At 38.2% G+C, this 22786-nt stretch overlaps 1 protein-coding gene across 1 annotated transcript in view; it reads left to right on the forward strand.

Moving 5' to 3' along the window:
- Positions 1 to 22786, forward strand: part of LOC144637395 (uncharacterized) — a 58858-nt gene extending 36072 nt beyond the window's left edge. Inside the window, 17 exon segments of the mRNA XM_078496460.1 lie at positions 8887 to 9212; positions 9877 to 10015; positions 10969 to 11294; positions 12283 to 12421; positions 12788 to 13113; positions 13636 to 13774; positions 14943 to 15268; positions 15700 to 15838; positions 16222 to 16544; positions 17138 to 17276; positions 17825 to 18150; positions 18541 to 18679; positions 19714 to 19839; positions 20104 to 20191; positions 20896 to 20943; positions 21761 to 21811; positions 22178 to 22786. Coding sequence (XP_078352586.1) covers positions 8887 to 9212; positions 9877 to 10015; positions 10969 to 11294; positions 12283 to 12421; positions 12788 to 13113; positions 13636 to 13774; positions 14943 to 15268; positions 15700 to 15838; positions 16222 to 16544; positions 17138 to 17276; positions 17825 to 18150; positions 18541 to 18679; positions 19714 to 19839; positions 20104 to 20191; positions 20896 to 20943; positions 21761 to 21811; positions 22178 to 22208 — 3131 coding nt within the window. The 3' untranslated portion in view covers positions 22209 to 22786.

Here is a 22786-nt window from a genome sequence, read left to right on the forward strand (position 1 = left end):
TCAGCTTTTCCTGCTCTCAAGAGACTGGGCGCTAAAGATCCCATTCTAGCAGCTTATCGTGGCTCATTTGCATTCGTTGGCTACGCTCGATCAAACAAGCCATACTGGATTACACAAGAACAGCATGAGAGATACAAAGGACCCAGTGAGATTTCTTTAAGAATTCTACGCCAAAGCCGTCAATCACGTAAGTATTTAATCTCGTATGTTTGTTTTAAACATAAGCGGTACTTGTGCTGAGGCTTGGTGGAGGAAGAAAGGTGCTCTCATATGAAAGGGACGGTGATGCTTATCGGAAAATTTGAAGTTTATCCCTAAGAGGAGTTCATGTCTGACTGGTCAGGTATAGACCGTTAATTAGTAAATAAACACCTTCAGGCAACTGGTATATTGGAGGATAATGCCCGAGGCTGAAAGATTGTCGAAAATGAACAGTTAGCCCAGGAGAAGGAAAGCTTCGAGGGACACTATAAAATTTTGAGGACAATCTTCCAGCCAAGGGCATTATCCTCTAATATACCAGCAAGCCAGAAGGGGTTTATTTATTTGATAACCCTCCGATTAATTTTTACAACGCGCTTTATCACCAGTAAATTTATGGGAAAAAACCTACGTAATAAACCCGGCGTAACTGTGGTTGAAACAAGTGTAAGTTGATTGGTATACTGGCGTTATTTGTTTTAACTCTGTGATTTCCATCAAAAGTGAGAATTGAATAAGGTGACTTTATTCGTTTGTTTTGTGCTTGCCTATAAAAATCGGGAGACGGATATCAAATCGGACGGGTTTATACCTTAACCGAGAGAATTCTTGCGCGCTTATTGGACCAAAGTTATGGTCGATGAGAGTTAAGACCATGAAAGTGACGTCACATCACGCTACGCATACGCGCGGGCTTGAAATGTGTAAGTTTGGTCTCCATGAATGAAAGCGACTTTCATCTTGTTTAATTTGAATCAAATACGCATTTGTTTTCGGAAATCAGGGCTTGGGCTTCTTCTCAGGTGATCTATCGAAAAGAAAATCTACCAGGATTGAATATTTTGTCTTATTGAGAAAAACGGTGCTAACAAACCGGCAGCAGACTCAGCAAACTGTCGACATTCAATGAACGAGCGCTTACAAGATCTTCAGAAAGAAAACTCATTTTGCTCGCTTCTAGCGATAGGCACACACTCAGCGGGAGAATAAAAGGTAATTAAAATTGTTGTTCTTCGAATTTTGGTTCATTTTATTTTGTATCATTGTTGTTTTTACGTGTTGCGAATCTTTACGTCCCTCCTGTTTAGATAAATACAATTGTTCGATTTTGTTATGCATGGTTTAAAACAAATCGACCACATTTTTCCATAGTGTACACCATAGACCATAGTAGCTTTAGCGGTTACAATAGGGTCTCAATGGGGTTTATAACCGTTAGCCGTAAAACGGCCACAAATTTAGCCGTTAGGCGTAAAAAATAGAAAATTTTAACCGTAAGCCGTAAAATGTGTTAACCGTAAAAATCGGTCAGTGATTATAAATAGCCCAAACTAGTTCACTTCATCGTCCCAAAAATGGCCCAAAGACTTAAAATACGTTTTGCAATCATGGACATTGATTTTTAACTATTAAAAAACAATGAAAATTAACTTTTAACTTCTGTTAACCGTAATGGAAATAAATTAACCGTAAGCCGTAAAAAGGCCAAAATTTTAACCGTTAACCGTACCATTGAGACCCTCTTACAAAAGTAGCAGTGACAGGAGAAGTGGCAGATACATTGGAATAGACTTTAGCAGTAATTCTAGTAATGGCAGTAAAATTGGCTGGAGTAGATTTCCCAGCTGTATTTCGACTTTAGAAGTTAAACTGAGAAAGCCTGAGGAAAAAAATCAGTATCCAATGGAACCATGGCCTTTGCGATTCGGGTGCAAACGCTCATCAGCGGAGCAGCAATTACAGTAGCAAATGTGCTAACTATCACTATCCTCTTTTTAAAAAAAATTAATTCTAAATTTAAAGCACCTCTTGGAATGGAGAGCGGTGAGATCTCTGATGCCCAAATAAGCGCATCGTCACACAGGGATGACAATCATGCCGCACGACAGGCCAGGCTACACTTCAAACAACAGGGAAGCAAGCAGGGAGGATGGACATCTCGCGCAAATGATCTTAATCAATGGCTTCTGGTGGATATCGGTAGTTATACCACAGTGACAGGTGTCGCGACTCAGGGGAGGAATTCAGTCACATGGTTACAGTGGGTAACCAAATACAAACTACAGTATAGCGTTGATGGAGTGATCTTCCAATTCTACAAGGAACCTGCAGGCAACAATTCAGCAAAGGTATCGCGTAAAATTTTCCTAAGAGCCCTGGCCTTGTATTTGCCTTACGTCCGTTTACGAAGGGCTTATTTTCGAAGAGGGCATCAGATGGGGGAGGGTCACTTGTGGATGAGAACTCGCGTTATAAAAATAATTTGGGTCTATATATGTGGAAAGGATACTGTCTGACAATTTAAGTTGCATATATAAAATACTCTATGATAAACCCCTCTAAATATAACGATATGTAGTCCTTCAGTAGTTACATGTGTATATGAACATAACAGGTCTATGAGCATATTCTTAATCAAAATAAAATACCAAGCAAGCGCTGCAATAGGGGGCTTATAATCGAAAAGGTCATATCTTCCTTTGAGAGCTATAGCTAATTTAATTCTACATATAAAAGCAAATAGCAACCTAACAAATAAACGAATTTCGAGGGCTTATAGAATAGTCTTATAACCTCACAATATCGGTTTTTGATTCGCATATCGTTATAAAATGCAAAGTATTGTTTTCACAGCAACCCTTCTGTCTTTATGGTTAGGTGTTCACGGGAAATCAAGACAGTGACACAGTTGTGTATAACAAATTGAGCCCACCAATCACAGCACGCTATGTCCGGTTGAGGCCAGTGGCGTGGAATGATCATATAGCAATGAGAATAGAGCTTTATGGCTGTCAAGGTATTAAAAAATATTATATCAGTACCACCAAGGCGTCAGCTGTTAAAAGGACAGATAACACTATCCATTGGATAAATGATTGTCAAGTGGATAGCATAGTTTGCTAATTTTTCTATCTATTATCTACTTTCAAATGGCGATTTATCCAAGGAATAACGATGAATGAATGGGCCCAGTTGAATTGACCAACATCCAGTAGTTGACGTAGTTGATTTTTGATAACCTTCCCACTAGAAAGAAATTTGTCTGATCATAGAACAACAGGGCCCATGCTGAGTTCTGACGATTGTTACGGTAGAGTTTTCATGGGTTTGTGGAGTAATTTTTTTGCTTTGTTTCACTAAATTCAGGTTGCATGGAACCCATTGGCATGGAAAGTGGAGTGATATCTGACGCCCAAATAACCGCTTCTTCTCAACAAGATGAGCACAAGTCCCCAGCCAGGGCCAGGTTGAATAACTGGGGTTGGACTGCTGGTAGTGACGATCTTAGACAATGGCTTCAGGTGAATATGGGTAGTTTTACCCGAGTTACACGTGTTTCAACTCAAGGCGTTTCACGCTGGGCAACTGGGTCCTGGGTAACCAGATACAGGTTACAGTACAGTGATGAAGGATTCATCTTTCATTTCTATCAGGAACCAGGCGACACTTCAGCTAAGGTAATCTCAGATTTTCAAAGTTACAAAATTAACTTAGCACGTTATTTTTGGCAATGAGTTGTTACTTACTAAATGAGTTGTTACCTCTGACGTGTAAACGTTAGTAGTACTTACAAGAATTTTCGTTACCATTTTTTCGAGAAACAAAGTACCGTAACGATATTTTAGTATTTCTTCAGAATTTGACTAAAAAATAAACGGTTTTTCGTGAGGGTACTCCTATTAGGTAGTCAAAGTACCTTATTCTCACTTAATTTCGCGAGTACTAAATTTCGCGATTTTCGCGATTTTGAAAAAATCGCGAAATTTAATACTCGCGAAATATAGGACACGCGAAGTTTAAAATCGCGAAATTTAATATCGTACTGATAATTTAAAAAAGTAATGAAACTCGATGAGTTTTATCATGGTTATTCTAACATGTCTGAGCTTCATGTTTAGTGTTTTTTGTTTAATTTTGTCCATTAGTTATCTCCCACTCTTTCAGTCGCACTGTTCGAACTGTTCTCTGCCGCCAAGTTCCTCAAAATCTCGCACTTGCAGTCGTAGAGGAACCTATTAGGGATTTAGACTGTTGAATACCTTATGTTTTGTTCTGTGTATATTGTTTTGTTTACTGTTTTTACGATGACTTTCATATTAATTATGTTGTTACAGTTTCGAGGTCAAAGCTTCATATTGAAGAATAGATAAAAATCGCGAAATTTAATACACTCCAATTGCACCTTCCTCTCAAAATCGCGAAATTAAGTACTCGCGAAATATGGCTCTTGAATTTTCGCGAAATTAAGTACTCGCGAAATTTAGTGAGAATAAGGTAATTCTAGGTCGCAAGTAGTCGGATTATCTACTGTAGCTGACATTTTGTAGGGTTTATTATAGTTACTTTTAAAAGGATTAACAGTCGTAGCTTGCAATTAGTCCCGGTTAGCGTGATAAATTTACTGAATTAAAAATTACTATTGTCATAGTTATTACGGTACCTTCTTGGTTATTTCGCCTTCAAAAACGCTACAGGAGCGACTTGCCAGAAATAATTGGTACCTCTTAGGGGTAAAAATATGCCAGTCCCACAATACGAGCACAGTACAGCTTTATAGCGTTCCTTTCTAAATTATCTTTACATTATCTATATCCAGCTTGTACAATTTTATCGTATTTGGTCCAGGGCCTTGCAAAATATGAAATGTAATTTAGTGTTGCATTCAACTGTTTGTTTTCTCCGTTTTAATGTGAAGGTGTTCACTGGAAATCAAGACCGTGGCACCGTTGTATACAATAGACTCAGCCAGTCAATCACAACACGCTATATCCGGATATTGCCTGTACAGTGGCACATTCATGTATCAATGAGGGTAGAGATCTACGGTTGCCCAGGTAGCTAAGTAAATAAAAAGGATAAAAATTCATAGTTGTTAATTAATTGCTGTTGTGTTTTCTGATCGTAGGTATCCATGCTTCAGGAATTTCAATTCCGCTGTCTTTATTGATGTTATTAGGATGAAGTCTAATTTGGATAGCCTCTTTGACCCCATCCTAATAACATCAATAGAGACAGCGGAATTGAAATTCCTGGAGCATGGATATCTACGATCAGGAAACACAATAGCCGTTCAACTAGAAAGCGGACATCTAAGGGAGCATCATCTGTTAGTCGGAATAACAATGAGGAACGAAATGCACCAACGTGCCTAAATAGCGACACGTATAACAATCGACCTCATCGCCTGATGAAGCCTAGCAGTTGCAGCCGAAACGTCGCGATCAACATCTCAAAGCGATTCTATCGTGAGACAAACGAACAAAAGCTCATTCCTAATGTTGGAGACAGTTTGGCTAAGGGATTGTCGCACATGCACATTGTCAACAAATCGTCAAATCGCGAAAACCTCGGTGTTGTAGACTATTCTGCAATAAAGGTATATATTTTTGTATCTTCTACTACAGGTTGTATAGCACCTCTTGGCATGGAAAGTAAATCAATAACTGATGACCAGTTAAGCGCCTCCTCACAGCTGGGAAGCAACTACTCCGCAGTACAGGCCAGGTTGCATTTTAAAGCAGATGGAAACAAGGCTGGAGGTTGGTCAGCCTTAAAAAATGATCTTAATCAATGGCTTCAGGTGGATTTTGGTAGTTACACCCGAGTGACACGTGTGGCGACTCAAGGAAGGAATGCATACAATGAGTGGGTAGCCAAATACAGGTTGCAGTACAGTGATGACGGAATCAGATTCCAATTTTACAAGGATGTTGGAGATAATTCAGCAAAGGTATACGTACGTTTATAAGTTATATACCAAACACTCGAGACAGAGTTCCGTCAGGATATCCAAACACAGAGAAAAGAGTTGAAAACTTGAATACGACGCGCAGCGGAGTATTTTTCACGAGATATCTTCTCAATCCAAACGAAAACTACGGAGTAAACAGATACATAAAATCGTAAAAAGCTATGCTAATTTAACCGGGTATCCAAACCTCTTTTACGTGTATGATTTTCTTTCTTTTAACTTGATGAATCGTTAATGAATTTCAGAAGTTGTGGTGCAACATGATATATAAAATAGCACTCAAAATACACGTACCTTAAAAAACTGTTGTGCTGCGTCTTCGAGAAAGTATAACAGCTGTTTATTAACTTGAAGTTTACAAGGGCAGTATGTAGGAGCCGGACAGTTCAGGTTTCGATAGATGACTTGACTTTGACTTGACTCTGGAAGAATAGGGCCATTTCCTTAGATGAAGCTACTAGAAATCTCGCCGAGAAAATACTAGTGCACCACTTAACGTTGTGTACATAATTTTGTTTTAAGGTGTTTGAGGGGAATCATGACAGTGATACCGTTGTGTACAACAAACTGCGACAGCCGATCATAACACGTTACATCCGAATTTTACCAACACGCTGGAATAATCGTATTTCAATGAGGATAGAGCTCTTTGGTTGTTCAGGTATTTGTCATGATTTCTGCCGTCTCCGATATAGTTGAAGTAAGAAATAACTAGCTGATAATCATTGTGTTTAACAAGTCGCAAGCCTGGCAACTAAAATTGAGAAGAAGGATTAAAAGTGTGAGCAGTTGGTGGCCAATTGGCCACTTAGGAAAAAATTAATTTGGAGGGTTGGCAAAGCTGAAGTTTCTGTCCGGGATTTGTGATGATTAGCAAAATGAGAGCCATGACACCCATTTGAAGTACAAAATATTAATATTCCTGAGCCTGACTAACCACACTTTTCAGTTTAACCCTAAAAGTAATCTTGTGGAGTTCGTCTATTAAAAAGACTTGTTACTAAGATAAGAATTGAATCTGGTCGAATACACTTTGACGTATTTTGTATACAGGTTCTCCTGTTTGGATTTCGCAAACAGCAAACCCACGAGTTAAACAAGCCAGCGACACGCCGCTTCGTTTCTCGCACAAAACCCAATCTTTTCACAGGCCTATTTGATCTTGGATGCATGTTCTCGAATTTATTTTATATTTTTGCTTGTGAATTAAACTCAGATTGCATAGCACCTGTTGGTATGGAAAGTGGATCAATCTCTGACACTCAGATAAGTGCGTCTTCACAACAAGATGACAACCTTGGGCCACAAGGAGGCAGGTTGAATATGAAGATAAGTGGAATCAAGCAAGGAGGGTGGGCGCCTCTCAAAAGCGATCTTAACCAATGGCTTCAGGTGAATCTTGGTAGCTACATCCGTGTCACGCGTGTGGCGACTCAAGGGAGAGACGGATACGACCAGTGGGTCACCAAATACAGATTACAATACAGCAATGACGGAGTGACTTTTGAGTTTTACCAGGAAATGCATGAACGTTCAGCCAAGGTATGCCCATCGTATTATCCTGCCACCGACTAGGCTACGTTGAAGAAAGGAGTGCATCGCGTAGTTAAAAAAGGGAAGCCTCGAGTCGTGCGGCCCATACTGCAGGAGTTATCCCGGTTTCGTTAGCATAAAGCAGCTAGAAATATTTCTTACACTTGTAACAACAACTCCTCTAACCGATTGCTTTCCTGTTACGTTCAGGTGTTTGATGGCAATGACGACAGTGACACAGTTGTTTACAACATTATGAACCCGCCATTCACTGCACGTTACATCCGGATAGTGCCAGTAGAATGGCACAATTACATCTCAATGAGATTAGAGATCTACGGTTGCCAAGGTAATGTTCAATTACATCCAAGGTAAAACAAAATAGTAAACAAATGTGAGAAAAAAGTGCAAATGTGGGGTGAATATGAGTTATTGGGGCAACAACAGTTATTAAAGGGGCTTCATCGCAATATATTAATTTATTTTTTGTTGTACAAAGTAACTTTTAGATTCCAATTGAAATTAATGAAAAAAAATAGTTTTCTTGGGGGAAATAAACAAGGTTGGTAAGGAACGAGGAAGATTAAGACGAATTACAAACGACAATTTTTAAAATGAACAATTTAAAAGAGTCAATGACAGAGCAATGTGCAACAAGGCTTGGTCTGACAACTAGCGAACTTTACTCATTATTAATTTGCTAACATCTTTGAGATCGAGTGATAAGGGTGCTGACATTGCAGGCGCACGACCTTTACCCTTTTTACATGTGGACTTGCTCAAATACATTTCCTCTGCCTTGCATTGACACCTGGGATCCTAAAACACATTATGTGCTTTAATACTGTATTTGAAATAGCTGACTATAGTGTTTAACACGGGGGAATCCCTGGAAAGTAAATGACCTGTCAAAAAGCCGTACCGTGGAGTTTATATGCACTCTTATTATTTAGTTTCATTTATTATTAAAATTTTAATAACGGAGGCTTTCGACAAACAATTTAGAATTAAAATAAGCGATAATAATTTCGAATGACGTTTCGATGAATCGTTCATCAATCAGTCAATCAATCAATCAAGAGAGATTTAACGGTCGTCCGTCAAATATGTTCGATACTCGGTCTTAGTAGCCTTTGAGATGGTTGGAAGCGCAAGCAGCCTTTGATTTTTTCCTATGCTCAGAGAGGTGGGTAGTATTGCACACGACAAGAACGTCATTTAAAGGAAAACACCCATTGAAAATTTAGATGTCAACGAGTAAACCATTATTTTTAGTCAATTATTTGCGGGTTAAGCAGTGGACTCTTGACCCACAAAAAAAAGAAAAAGGCAAACTGAATTGTTACATGTATTAACAATTTAACTGATTTTACATAATAAGTAAACCGTTTTCAATTTAGGTTGCATTTCTCCTCTTGGTATGGAGGATGACGCAATCTCAGATACACAAATAAGCGCCTCTTCACAACTGGATAACACTCATTCCGCGAAGCAGGCAAGGCTGCACTCCAAAGCAGATGGAAGCAAGTGGGAAAGCTGGTCAGCTCTCAGAAATGATCTTAACCAATGGCTTCAGGTGGATCTTCGTAGTTACATCCGGGTGACACGTGTAGCGACTCAGGGGAGGAATGGGTACGACCAGTGGGTGACTAAGTACAAATTACAGTACAGTGATGACGCAGATAGCTTTCACTCTTTGGAGGAGCCAGGCAATAGTGATGCTAAGGTATACCTTTGTTATCAACATTATTATAACAATGTTGATAATGATGATGATGATGACTAATAGGCCACCTTTTCCATAATATTACGGATCTACTATTTTACATGTAACACTTGGAAAACAAATTAACTGGATTGAAATCTTTAATACAAATTCCATTAACATGTTAAACAGAGGGCAATTGAGAATCAAGTAGCAAACGTAATAGCGCGAAAAGTGGTATTCTTCTTTTCAGAAGCCGGGCGATTGATATTTTTTGTCATTTGCATTGTTCACTGTTACACAGGCCTTGTTAAGAAACTTGTTGGAGATCCCGAACAAAGTCAGGAACTTTTCATATTGTTCACAATATATATCGAAAATGTTTTTTATTTGCTAGACAAAAAGGTAAGAAAATAACGAAATATTACAACAAAAAGCTGCTGCCCAGCGATCTTTCAACAACCATGAGCAACCATAAGGTTTAAATGAGATGAGGCGTTTTCGTTTTTTGTGTGCAATATGTTAAATCAATATTATGATGAATTAATTGTAGAAAGCATTATATTTTTCCTAAACGGCTTCCAAGGTTTTAATCGTCTGGTGATCAACATACTTCTTACATGTGCATATTTTCTGTTAATTTGTGTCGTATTCTCAAGATAGTGTTGGTTTTTGCTATGTTTAGGTATTTATTGGAAATCAGGACGCCAACACAGTTGCATACAACTCACTGAATCCGCCAATCACAACACGTTATATTCGGCTGAAGCCTGTTGAGTGGCATAGTCACATATCAATGAGGATAGAAATCTATGGATGTCCAGGTATTCACAGTGATGAGTGATCTATTTAGGTTGTCAAGGGTTTCCAACGTTTCGAAAAACGGCCTCTTTTAGAGTTATGAAAGAAGTCACTTCAATCGTGTTTGATGACAAAGTGACGATTCCATTTTTTAAAGTATGGAATATTGGAGCAGTATTTATGGATAAACAAGTTACAGCCATCGTTCAATTGTCGTTTGCTCACATCAGAAATATTCAGGCATCAGACATTCATTGGCTACGATACAAAAATATGCATTTATTCTTGCCTTCGTGATTACAAAAAGTAAATTTATAAATGACACTCTTCACGAACACAAACACAAGTCATCCATACTCGTTGTGTTGGCGACTTTATTGAATTGGTAAGTGGGTCGTGTAGCATTCAAAGAAAGGTCTTCCCTAGCGTTTATTGGACGGTATTAATTGAGATACAACCTCTTACAAAACAAGTGAACCTAAGGTATAGACCACGGTCAATCTACCAAAACTTTATTTAACGAGGGTGACACGTAATAGATTTTTTTTACTGTAAACAATAATCTAATTTAAAATCTAGTTTAAACCTGATAAAAAATCGAAATGTAATTAAAAAATCGAAGGTACAGTGTTAATCCAAAATTTATTACTAAAATATCACAATCCAAAAATTATTATCTTAAAAAAAGGAGAAAAAATCTTATTCTTGAGCTGACTTTAGTTAAAATATTTGTACAAAACATTCTTAAGGATATTTACACATAAAGAGGCGCGAAACTTAAGGGGGAGGTGATTCCAACATTAAGTAGTCGTTGCAGAAAACGTGCGACTCCTCTCTTTCGCTCTAATAAATTTCGTCGGTAAAATGGTAAAATTAGTGCCCTTTAATTCTTGGCTGTTATTTAGTCTTAAACTACTGTACATTGCACAGTTACTTCTCCCGCACTTACTTCAGTTTTCTTTTTTATCAAACTTAGGTTGCATTGCATCTCTTGGGATGGCCTTTGGAGCAATCTCCGATGACCAAATCAGCGCGTCTTCGCAACAAGATGGCAACCATACCGCAGTGCAGGCCAGGTTATATTTCAAGGGAGATCGAGCCAAGACTGGAGGCTGGTCAGCTCTCAGGAATGATCTTAATCAATGGCTTCAAGTGGATTTTGGTAGTTACACGAGAGTGACACGTGTGGCGACTCAAGGGATCTATGCTTATGACCAGTGGGTGACCAAATACAGATTGCAGTACAGTAATGATGGGATGACATTCCAGGTTTACAAACAGCCAGGAGAGGCATCAACGAAGGTATCCTCATATTGTAATTATTCTATTTTTTTTTCCTGTAGTTGTTCACAGTACTGACCGCACTCTTGCTTTTGTTTTCATTGGTATTTATTTTGAAAATCTGCATACATCAGCTGACGCGGTCTACTAAATCCATCTTTCGACAGCGTCTTTTGACGTGCTGTTTGAAATGAACCAATCCAAGCCGATGTATATCGTTGTTAGTTTTATGCAAAAAAGCCCGCAAGTTCGGAAGGTCATGCTAGTGGGTTGTGATTGGCGGATTTTGATCTGTGTTGTTTGCTAAGCATGTCGAAAGATGGATGTCGACAGAAAGTGTTGAGTATTTGTCGCTCTTATTGACCTTTATTTAACAAATAAAAAAGCCTTGGCCGTGCTTTGTTCTGTTATAAAGCACGCAAGGAAGTGACGAGTGCACGAAAGAAGTGTAGTGCTCTCGTCACTTCCTTGAGTGCTTTATTTTTTTTAATTTTTTTTTTGAGTGCTTTATAACAGAACAAAGCACGGCCAAAGCTTTTTTTATTTGTTTTATAATAAAGCTTTACTTAAAACTTTAGAGAAATTGGATTTAAACAAGATTTAATCTTAGGATGCGCGCGCGGAATGGCGTGACGGATTGTACGCGACGGCGTCGAAAGTTTTTTTCAAAAATGCGTCTAAATTTTTAAAATTAAAGCACATAAAGAACTTCTTGAGGTCTTATCATTAATTTTTGATAGAACTAAATCACTCTAACCTTGAAAAATCTCCTTGATTTGCTAAAACAGCGAGATTTGAAATGATCCACAAACTGCACGCGCACGCAAACGGTAAAAGATGGCGAGCGCACTCGTAAATTCCTATAAAGCACGCTGTTTAAACCAATAAGAACGCTCGTTAGATTGTCACTTTATTATAAATAAATATGACATAACTCAACGTTTGGGTTGCAAAGTAATAAAGTATCTGTCTTTCTCTATATCTTGCTTTTTTCTTCTTAATTTACAAGGTGTTTAATGGCAATCAAGACAGTGATAGTGTTGTGTACAATAAACTGAGCCCACCAATCATGACACGCTTCATCCGACTAGCGCCAGTAGACTGGCATAATCACATATCGATGAGGATAGAAATCTACGGCTGTCCAGGTATTTTATATGTGATTTATTTTGATGGAAGTGTGAACCAATAAGTTTGATATCCACTACTTATTTTCTTTAGTATCGCAAGCCACAAAAGGCCACTTGGTGTATCACTGCCCATTGTCGAACAGCTCATTGTTATGCAAAGACGTCGTATTGCATTTAATTTTGATTTTTACTTTCTTTGCTGAGAAAAGAAAAGAAGGTATCGTTAAACAGTTTCCATTTTGGTTACGTGCGCTGGCTTATTTATTATTTGAAATAACCACCTTCCCATTATCTAACGAAAGGGCCCTTCTCCCTTGAAAAAGATGTAATTCCTACAGGTTAGAGATTTGACTACACATCATTCCTGCTACTAAACAAATTCAGGTTGTGAAGCACCTCTTGGCATGAATAGCGGAGTGATTTCTGATGCTCAAATAACCGCTTCTTCACAATGGGATGAGGATCATGCTGCAAGGCAAGCTAGATTGCATTTTAAATGGTCTGTAGACAAGGAGGGAAGCTGGTCAGCTGGTAGAAATGATCTAAACCAATGGCTTCAAGTGGATCTTGGTGGGTTTACCATAGTAACACGTGTAGCGACTCAGGGGAGGAATGGGAACAACCAGTGGGTGAACTCATACAGGCTGCAGTACAGTGATGATGGAGTCACTTTCCAGTTTTACAAGGAACCACGGAGCGATTCACCCAAGGTGGGTCTGTGTAGTCCTTATCGCAAAGTTATGGCTAGCGATGTGAGCGTAATTAATTTGACCAGTCACTACGAATGCAAATAACGAAATGGGATAATGAAAAACGACAGACAAAATGAATCACGCAACCAGTGTCATGCGTGGAAAAACGTTACGCTTGTTTCTGATTGTCTAAAAAGCACCTCCTCCACCCGCGCAATGCAAGTTTGCTCAGATAAGTAAAAATATCTTGCAGTCCTTTTTGTCTAACCAATCAGAGAGCTCAGGAAAGACAAAGCCAAAGAAAAAACTCCCCTTTAACACTTAATCAAAATCCACTTTATGTGTAATGAAATGTGAACATTTTTTGTTCCTGCTGTCTGTGTCCAATTAGCAGTTTTGGAAATGTCACCAACTTTAAAGCCTTTTAAGCACAATTTAGATATATGTTTTCTGGTTGGCCTTATTATAGAGCGGAAAAACTATTTGAGCAGCGTTAGCTATTTGCTGAGGTCCTCCCTTTTCTGTAATTATTTTAATTAGGATTTCCTTGGAAATGAAGACAGTGACACCATTATATACAACAAAATAAGCCCGCCAATCACAGCGCGATACATTCGACTAAGACCAGTTGCGTGGTACAGACACATTTCTATGAGATTGGAAATCTATGGCTGTTCAGGTAATTTCTTTGCAAAACTGCTTTAGATGACTGCGACTATATATAGTCTGCTATCGAGCCTAGTGATCCACTTATATCTAGTGATCCACTTACAGTCTCCGTAGCACGAGGCAACTAGGAGTAGTTCTACCTCCCACTGGATGGGATGCAAGATTAACCCCAGCATTAAATTTGCTGGTGCCCATTTATGCACATGGATGGAGAGAGACACTGTGAATAACATGTCTTGCCGAGGAACACTATATAGCTATGAATTGTTTGTACTCGAGCGTAATAATAAGTCACACCCCTTCAGCTAATGTTTATTGGTCAAGGATGATGATAATAATAATAATAATAATAATAATAATAATAATAATAATAATAATAATAATAATAATAAACACAGACAGGAAAATAACAGCCAACAGACCCGATATAGTGATTAAAGACCACAGAACGAAAACCTGTAAATTTATTGACATGGCAGTACCATCAGACAGAAAAAAAACCGTGAAAGTCACTGAAAAACTATCCAAATATAAGGACTTGGAAATCGAAACAAGCCGAATGTGGGGCATGAGAACGGAAACGATACCAGTTATCATTGGAGCACTTGGAGCTATCAAAAAGGGACTAGAGAGTTATATTGGAAGAATCCCCGGCCAAATAAGCATCAGTGAACTACAGAAGATAACCTTGCTGGATACAGCGCATATTTTGAGGAGGGTGTTGTCAACCTAAAAACTGGCTACCCTTTAGTGCCCCAGGACCATGGTTTGGTCTCGGCGCTAAGGACTTTAAGCAAACATTACGTAAAGAACATAACAATAATAATAATAATAATAATAATAATAATAATTACACTTAAGTGTCAGTAAGAAGAATAGCAGTGACAGCCACTTATTTGAGACACCTATTTAAAGTGCTAAAACTTTAATTAAAACTAGCTACCCATTCTTTAATAATGCCTTATGTGAAGATAAATAGCCACTGAGATAGCTTCATGTGATCAAACTGCAGTTGAAAATGGGAATTCGCAGTATTTACAATAGTTATAAACATCTCGAGCTTCAATTCATAGTTTAGTCAATGTAAAAATAACTGCCTAAGTCCTTTACTAACTGTAGAAAGAACTTGTTATAAACCTAAAATGTATAAATATTTTTTTCTTATTTAACAACGTCAGGTTGCATAGCACCACTTGGTATGGAGAGTAAAGCAATCTCGGATGCGCAAATAACAGCCTCGTCGCAACTGGATGGCACACATACTCCAAAGCAGGCGAGGCTGCACGTAAGAGCAGATGGAAGCGAAGGTGGAGGCTGGTCAGCTCTTAGCATGGACTTTGATCAATGGCTTCAGGTTGATCTTGGTAGTTATACCACAGTGACACGTGTAGCGACTCAGGGGAGGAATGGGCACGACCAGTGGGTGACCAAATTCAGGATACAATATAGTTATGCTGGAATTACTTTTAAGTTTTACAGGAGGACAGAAAACAGTTCGGCAAAGGTATACTCTTATGGGCAACTTAGCATGGAAATTTAATAAATTATTAAACAAACCTCTTAAAGAACCGGGTCTTCTGTAAAGTTTAGAAGCAAAAAAGATACTCACTTTGTCGAGTTGACTATTTGATCACAGAAAACGATTGGGAGTATTTAAGTCTTATAATAGTGTTATTGTAGTGTATAAAGGATAGTTGTACCAAACGTTCAACGGCATTGTGACCGAAAAGTACGGAACAACATTTTCAGTTAATCATTTTTTTAGCAATAATTTACATTTTAAAAATAGGCACTATGTTATGCAAATACTCTGTTTAAAGCTAACTTGCGATCAGGCGTTCTTTTTATCAAAGCTGGAAAACGAGGATAATATTGGTATTACTTGTGTGACCAATGAGTGCTCGCTTGATGCTGCTATTTTTTTATTCTTTTCAGGTGTTTGATGGAAATAAAGACAGCGATACTGTTGTATTCAATAAACTGAGTCAGCCAATCACTGCACATTATATTCGGTTGTTACCGATTGAGTGGCACAACCGCATATCAATGAGAATAGAAATATACGGATGTCCAGGTAAATTTTACTTTCCAATGATTTTTTCCTTTATTAGCTTTTATTTTACCACATTCGTGAGTCACTCGAAAATGGAAATCAATAACAAATATTCAAAAACTGAAAAGAACAGGTGCAAATTAGCAAAAATCTTTTCATCATACAGATGAAAGTATAAAAGGAACAGTGAAAAAGGGGAAAATAACAGTCTAAAATCACTAAACGAGGGAAGAAGTTATGATTGAATCATCATTTTTCCATTTTGCACCGCTGTCATTTAGTTTAATTGAAATTGCGCTATCCATCGCCATTTCTTGGTGACACGAATATGACTTAATTCAAAGCCTTTTAGGATCCGGAATTGTTTATTTGTTTGTTTGTTTGCTCTTGTTCGATCATGTTAGGTTGTATAGCGCCTCTTGGTATGGAAAGCGGAGCGCTCGCTGACGCCCAAATAACCGCGTCTTCAGTGTTGGACGGCAACACCTTTCCAGGGCAGGCCAGATTGCATTTTAAAACAGTTGGAAACAAGGCTGGAGGCTGGTCAGCTCTAAAAAATGATCTTAACCAATGGCTTCAGGTGGATCTTGGTGGTTATAAAAAAGTGACACGCGTTGCAACTCAGGGGAGGAATGGGTACGACCAGTGGGTGACTAGGTACCGACTACAGTACAATGACGGAGTGAGCTTTCAGGTGTATAGGGAGCCTGGAGCTAGCTTAGCGAAGGTGACTTCATGGTTTTTTAGTGGTTCAGTTTTTTGTGTGATTTTACATGGTTCTTTTCCACGTTTAGCGTATTGAAAATGCATGGTGAAATGCAAAAAAATCCCAGTATCTGACTAAACGTATTTTAACCCTTTCAACAAGCGTTAGACCGTATTAAGGGAATTTTGGTTTTCAAGCCATGACAATTTATGAATTTACATCTTACAGAACTACCGTTCAGTTACATTTTTACTACAATTACTCTTTATTGTTTTCTCGTGGGGATGTAAGACTCCATGTTTACGTTTATCCTTAGGCATTTGATGTTCGATTATCGATTTGAAACGAGCACTCTCTCTAAAAAGCGGCCTCTAAAGCTCATAAAAAAGACCCCCCCCCCTTTTCTGTTAAGGCCCCCTTCCCCAACTCCTAAAGGAAGAAGTAACACCCCAACCTCCCTCCCCCTTCCCAACCCGTTGTGGGCTTTGAGGGACTTTTACAGTTTTTTTAAGGTAGTCTATCACTTCAATCTCAGTTGTCTATAATAATGTCTATAATATATAGTTCCTTAACATTATGTGAAATAACAAATTACTTTTTCCAATCATGTTTAGGAGTTCAATGGGAATCAAAACAGTGATACCGTTGTTTACAACGTATTGAGCCTGCCGATCACAGCACGATATGTTCGGTTAATACCAATAGAGTGGCACAATCACATATCAATGAGAATAGAGATCTATGGTTGTCCAGGTACACTTTAGTATTTTCAAGGCCAAAATGTCTGCAAATAAGTGTCAAATTGACTCTGGAGAAATTATTAAACAAACGTTTAGAAAACGTCTATGGCAGTTATTGTCTAGACCAGGATTAAAACAAGAAAAACTTATATTTTAATTATTACACCTTGTCTAAACACCGTCTGCGTAACTTGCAGTGCAAACATATATGTTGTAGCATCGAGTGTACACACCCTCAGAAAATGCTCTAGTGTCGATTAAAACGTCTATTTATACAGGTTGATCTCTGTTTTATAGCATACAAAACGTTGTGTTTGAAATCAAGATTTTTTTACCGACATGCGTTATCTTGACATGTTTTTCACCGCTGCGTTTCTTTTATTTTTACTGAAGTAAACATGGCCTAAGATTAAAGAGTGTCTATGATTTGCTTGTAATTGGGACAGATCATAAGAGAAGCGCATAAGGAGGCAGATGCGAATCTTAGCACGTTACTAACGAGTCGAATAAGGTTTTACAGATAAATCGGCATACATTCTCTTCTTTCTTTCCCGAAAAAAGGTTGTGCTGCAGCACTTGGCATGGAAAACGAAGGGATCACTGATGATCAGATAACCTCCTCATCACAGCTGGATGACTCTCACGCCGCACAAGAGGCAAGGCTGAACTTTAAGGCGGATGGTAGCAAGCGAGGAGGTTGGTCGGCTCAAATCAATGACTTGAACCAATGGCTGCAAGTAGAGCTTGGTTCTTTGAAACGTGTTACGCGTGTGGCGAGTCAGGGGAGGAATGGGAAGGACCAATGGGTGAGCAGATACAGGTTAAAGTACAGCGATGATGGAGTATCGTTCAAGTTTTATAAGGATACAATGAACAGTTCGGCAAAGGTATGCCCGCTGTAGCAGGTTCTTCTAGCAATTGGTGCTTGGAACGTCTTTGCCCTAGAAAATATATCTTTGTTATACTAGGTGCAGATGGGACTTTTCCTGTAGAAAACAGAGGGAGTAACGGAAGGGGGCAGAGAATTTCTCAATTGCCCAAATAAGGAGGCGATGAGAATTTTAGGCACTTTGGAAAAAAAAGTGAGGCCAAGAGCGTCTGGGTCCCTCTCCTCCCCTCCCCTCCCCTCTAATTTTAATTACTGTAAAAGGCTGTACATAATTTATAGAAGGTCTTTAATTCATAGGTCTGGATCAAAAAAGTCATCAGTGTTTTTACAATCCCAACTGATTGATAACTTCCAGCTTACTTTTTAACCAACTTTCTCTCGTTGTCAGGTATTTTATGGAAATCAAGACAGTGACACCGTTGTATACAACATTTTAAGCCCACCAATCACAGCACGTTATATTCGACTGAAGCCTGTTGAGTGGCATAATCATATATCAATGAGGATAGAATTCTACGGTTGCTTCGGTACAGTATTTTATACCATGCCATAGAAAATACAGCCAATCAGAATACAGGAAAGCCGTTGTATATTCGACGGTATTCAACCCAACCTTCCCATAGTGCGCTGCGACTGTATTCTCGACGAAATTTAGTAAGCGTATTTTCTATGGCATGGTATAAAATAGTTACACAACACTTTCTCGTGGTATACTATGGAATATCCCACTTGTCACTTGTATTTTCTTGGCATACACACTCGCCTAAAGGCTCGTGTGTATACCGAAAAAATACAAGTGACTCGTGGGATATTCCATAGTATACCACTCGAAAGCGTTGCATAACTAGTATATATACTACTAACTACTAACTATGACTCGTATTGAGAAATAAAAAAATAAAATAAGAATAAAAATACACTCCTTTATCGGAATCCTGGCTCGATGCACTCGCCTCTTTGAGTCAGGTTGTTTTGAAGATCAATACAAATTAAATTTAAATTTGAAAGTCAGAATAGCAAAAAAATTGAAAGAACTTATCAAAAACAATATCTGCAAAACACTATCGGCCTACAGCAGTTTCCAATACACCAAAAAACGTTTTTGCCTTATTTATTCTCGCCTACAATACCCCAGATACAAATGAACCAACCACTGAAAAGGCTGCTAAAAGTAGTTAAAGTAAGTTAAGTCGGTGGGCTTATATTGAGATTTAGCTCTTAAAGAATGCTATTACTTCTTTTCCCTACCCTACAGTTTCGTTCGAATGTCGCTACAGTATTTTCAAAGACTTTGTTGTTCATTTGAGGGCTTTAAAAATTGCTTTTTTGTTTTATATTTTAAAGCTTAGCGAGTGCGCGCCTAAACGTCTTCAGACACAACGTCCCTTTTCAACTACCCAACTTATTTCTTTCGGCTTTAATACATAAAAGGCTCACCAAAAAACCTTTGAACTAGAAAAACATATAATGTTTATAGATGAAACGTTGCAATAACTGGTTATAAGATAGCAATACCTAACTGTTAACACGATTATTTAAACTAAACTTATTTACTTTAAAGCGCCTACTGTTGCTCCAACCTCACCCTCGCCGGAAATGACGACAACGAAAAACAACTCAGCAGAAAGTGTGCCAACCGTCGACTTTAGACCGGAAGCGAATCGAGGTGCCAAAAAGGCGGGAAAAGGTAACCTAAGCGTGGGGTGTTTACCCTTTCTTCCTTCTTAAATTTCACTTCCATGAGCATCTTTAGACATCTTTTCAATCTAAAATATTATCTTTTAATACATGTAGATGGAATGTCACAAGTAATGGAAAAAACCACTAACGGAAGTGATAATATATCAACATGCAAGAGACAAAGATCGTTAAAACTCGTAAACCGTTACACGGGTAGTATTTTTATTAATTTTACTCTGAGTTAATTGACGTGCTTGTTAACTCTTGACAGGTATTAACGTTCCTGCTGTTGTCGTGCCTGTGGTGGTATGCATATTGATAGCAGTCTTGCTATTGGTTGGATTCTTTTTTTGGAAAAGGTGAGACTGAATATGCGTTGGTATGGCTCAACTGGTGAGGGGGGGGGGGGACAATGCCCGATTCCCTCTATGGCGTGCGCGTGCAGGAAATCACAGTAGTTGTATTCATCTTTGCTCAGTCTCGCGCATGGTTTGATGAATACAACTACCATCATTCCCTGTAGGCGCGCGCAATAGAGGGAATCAGGCATTCCAAGGTCGAGCAGACTTCCCCGTTCACACCAAAAAAAACACATCTTAATAATCAATGTTTAATTTGCAAGCGTTTGCACAGGATTATGACAAATCCCATTTGAAACTTTTTCGTCAGTAGCTCTAGTAAGTAAGTTTTATGCATCACATAATTTTTAAAACAATTTTTGAGCAGCGTTTAACAAGAGGCTAGAGAATGACATTAACAAAAGTGTCCGGTATGACTTTTTAAAGTTAGTAACTTCATAACAAAGCATTTAGCCTTAAAACTATAAAATTACTTTCAAGAAAAACACTGTCGGTTTGTATGATTGTCTGTCGATTGATTAATTAATTAATTAATTACGGTAATGAAAATCAATCATTTATTCATTCATTTATTTTTTTTGAACAGTAAAACTTGTACTAAAAACGAAAAATCAGCAAAAACCAATTTCAGTGTGTTTGAATTTCGATGAAATAAAGTATGTGGTTAACCCTTGCTCAAACAATTCGTTTTTGTTTTCACACAGGAGAAGATCTGAAAGGAGTGAGAATATAAAACCAGTCGTTTACAAGAGGTCAGTAAAAATACGTTAGCTCCCGCCGTGATTGTCAATACGACATATTCTTACTTTGCCTATAAAACCCTGTTATTAGTAAGATGAACATATCCAACGAATCCAGAGGTGGGGGAGGGGCGATTTTTGTCTGAAAAAGAGGGGGGAGGGCGGAGTGAAGGTGGACATTTCTTTCTGTCAGGGGGAGGGGAAAGTGTCGTCTAATATTTTCTTCGGTATATAGTAAGTTGGGGGAGGGGCACTGGATGAATAAATGTTTCCGGGTCTAGTGGTTCCCTTTCCGACTTAACGCCTAAAAACAACTATTCCTACTCCCCCTTTGAAATCAATGCATATGGGATACCAGTCATGACAGGTTATGAACTTCTAATGGTTCTAATGTTCTTTAATTTCTAGTCCTTTTTCACTGCCTCTTTTTTATATATTTATGTATGTTTTTTTCTTTTTCTTTTTTGTATGTCTCCAAAATTTATATATTGTGCAGTGAAAATGGATTCAATTAAATTAACTTATTTCATATCAACACATCTTACAAACTCAAACAGGCAGCGTTATCTATGTTGATATATTCTCTATATAGTTCTCAACGTTTTTCACTTTGTCGTGCAAGTTGGTTATACATGTACTTGAAGCGCGAGGCACGTGCATTCGTAAAAAGCTGCTCAAATTGTGACTTTCAGGTTTTTTCTAGCTTTGTATACTTCCTGGTCTTCTAAACGAACATTTTGGTCATTTTTTTACCTTTTTTCTAAGAAAAAAGTTGTTTGATGTTAGGTTTTTTTGGAATATATATTTAAATACTTTTTTTTATTTTCAGGGCAACCAATGAATTATCCACAGCAGAGGAGAACTTGTGCGATGATGACCGGTAAATATCTTAAAAACACATTTACTATATAACAGTCAAACCGCGGGACACCACCACACATAAACACCACGTTAATAGCTGTAAAATAGGTGAACAGTCAAGTTGGCTGAGAAGTGAAAATGTGTTCATACCCCGTGCTTAGTCACGTGACATACATCAGGATAAAATGACTAGTAAAGGAGGGGAGAGTCTAAAATGATACATTTATATCGCAATATCTTTCGTAAGCGGACGTGATCTCGGTCTTGTGATCTTGGCCTTAAGTATACATAAAATTTACAGTGTAGGCAAACTCCAACAATAAGAGGCGCGACACTTAGAGCAAGGTTACCAATAACATTGCATTAATGCATTCCTTTCTTACAGGGACGATGTGTTGCTGTGCCAAGAAACCTAAGAGCTTTTGTTAAACAAAGACAGAAACCTCTGACTTCTTGATCACGATAACCACATTTCAGTAAAAGCTTGTAACATGAAATAAATAAAAAAAATACTTGGAACTCCTACTTAACTATCCTTAACAAAAGGCTAAATCACGATACGTCCGCTGTTCAAAGAAGCTATCATCAGTGTTAGTCATTGTTCTGATGTACAAAATTGAAGGAAACCCTGCAAAAAAGTTTTGTGAACTAGAAAAACTCTAAAAAAGAAATCATAGACCAACAAGAAACAAGGATAGACACGACTGTAGGAAGATTAAAATGGATTGTCAATAACAAACTTTGCAATATTTGCCATTTCTTTTTTTAAGTTGCACCATTAGTGACGTAGCTGACTTAAGCCAACAATAGCGGGTAATTTTGCTTTTGGAATGCGTGTTGAAAGCAAACTGCCTGCGTCCTTTTCTCTTGTCTATGTACTCTACTATACTGATTTTGCTATGTTTGAGAGAGTGTTTTCTCTGCTAAGACTCACAGTCTACTAGAACTTATTGCAACTACTAGCTGCAATGTGTATTATGTTAAACTAGTCATT

This window comes from Oculina patagonica, chromosome 14, assembly GCF_052425735.1.
Source record: "Oculina patagonica isolate OP01 chromosome 14, crgOcupat, whole genome shotgun sequence".
NCBI classification, from domain to species: Eukaryota; Metazoa; Cnidaria; class Anthozoa; order Scleractinia; family Oculinidae; genus Oculina; species Oculina patagonica.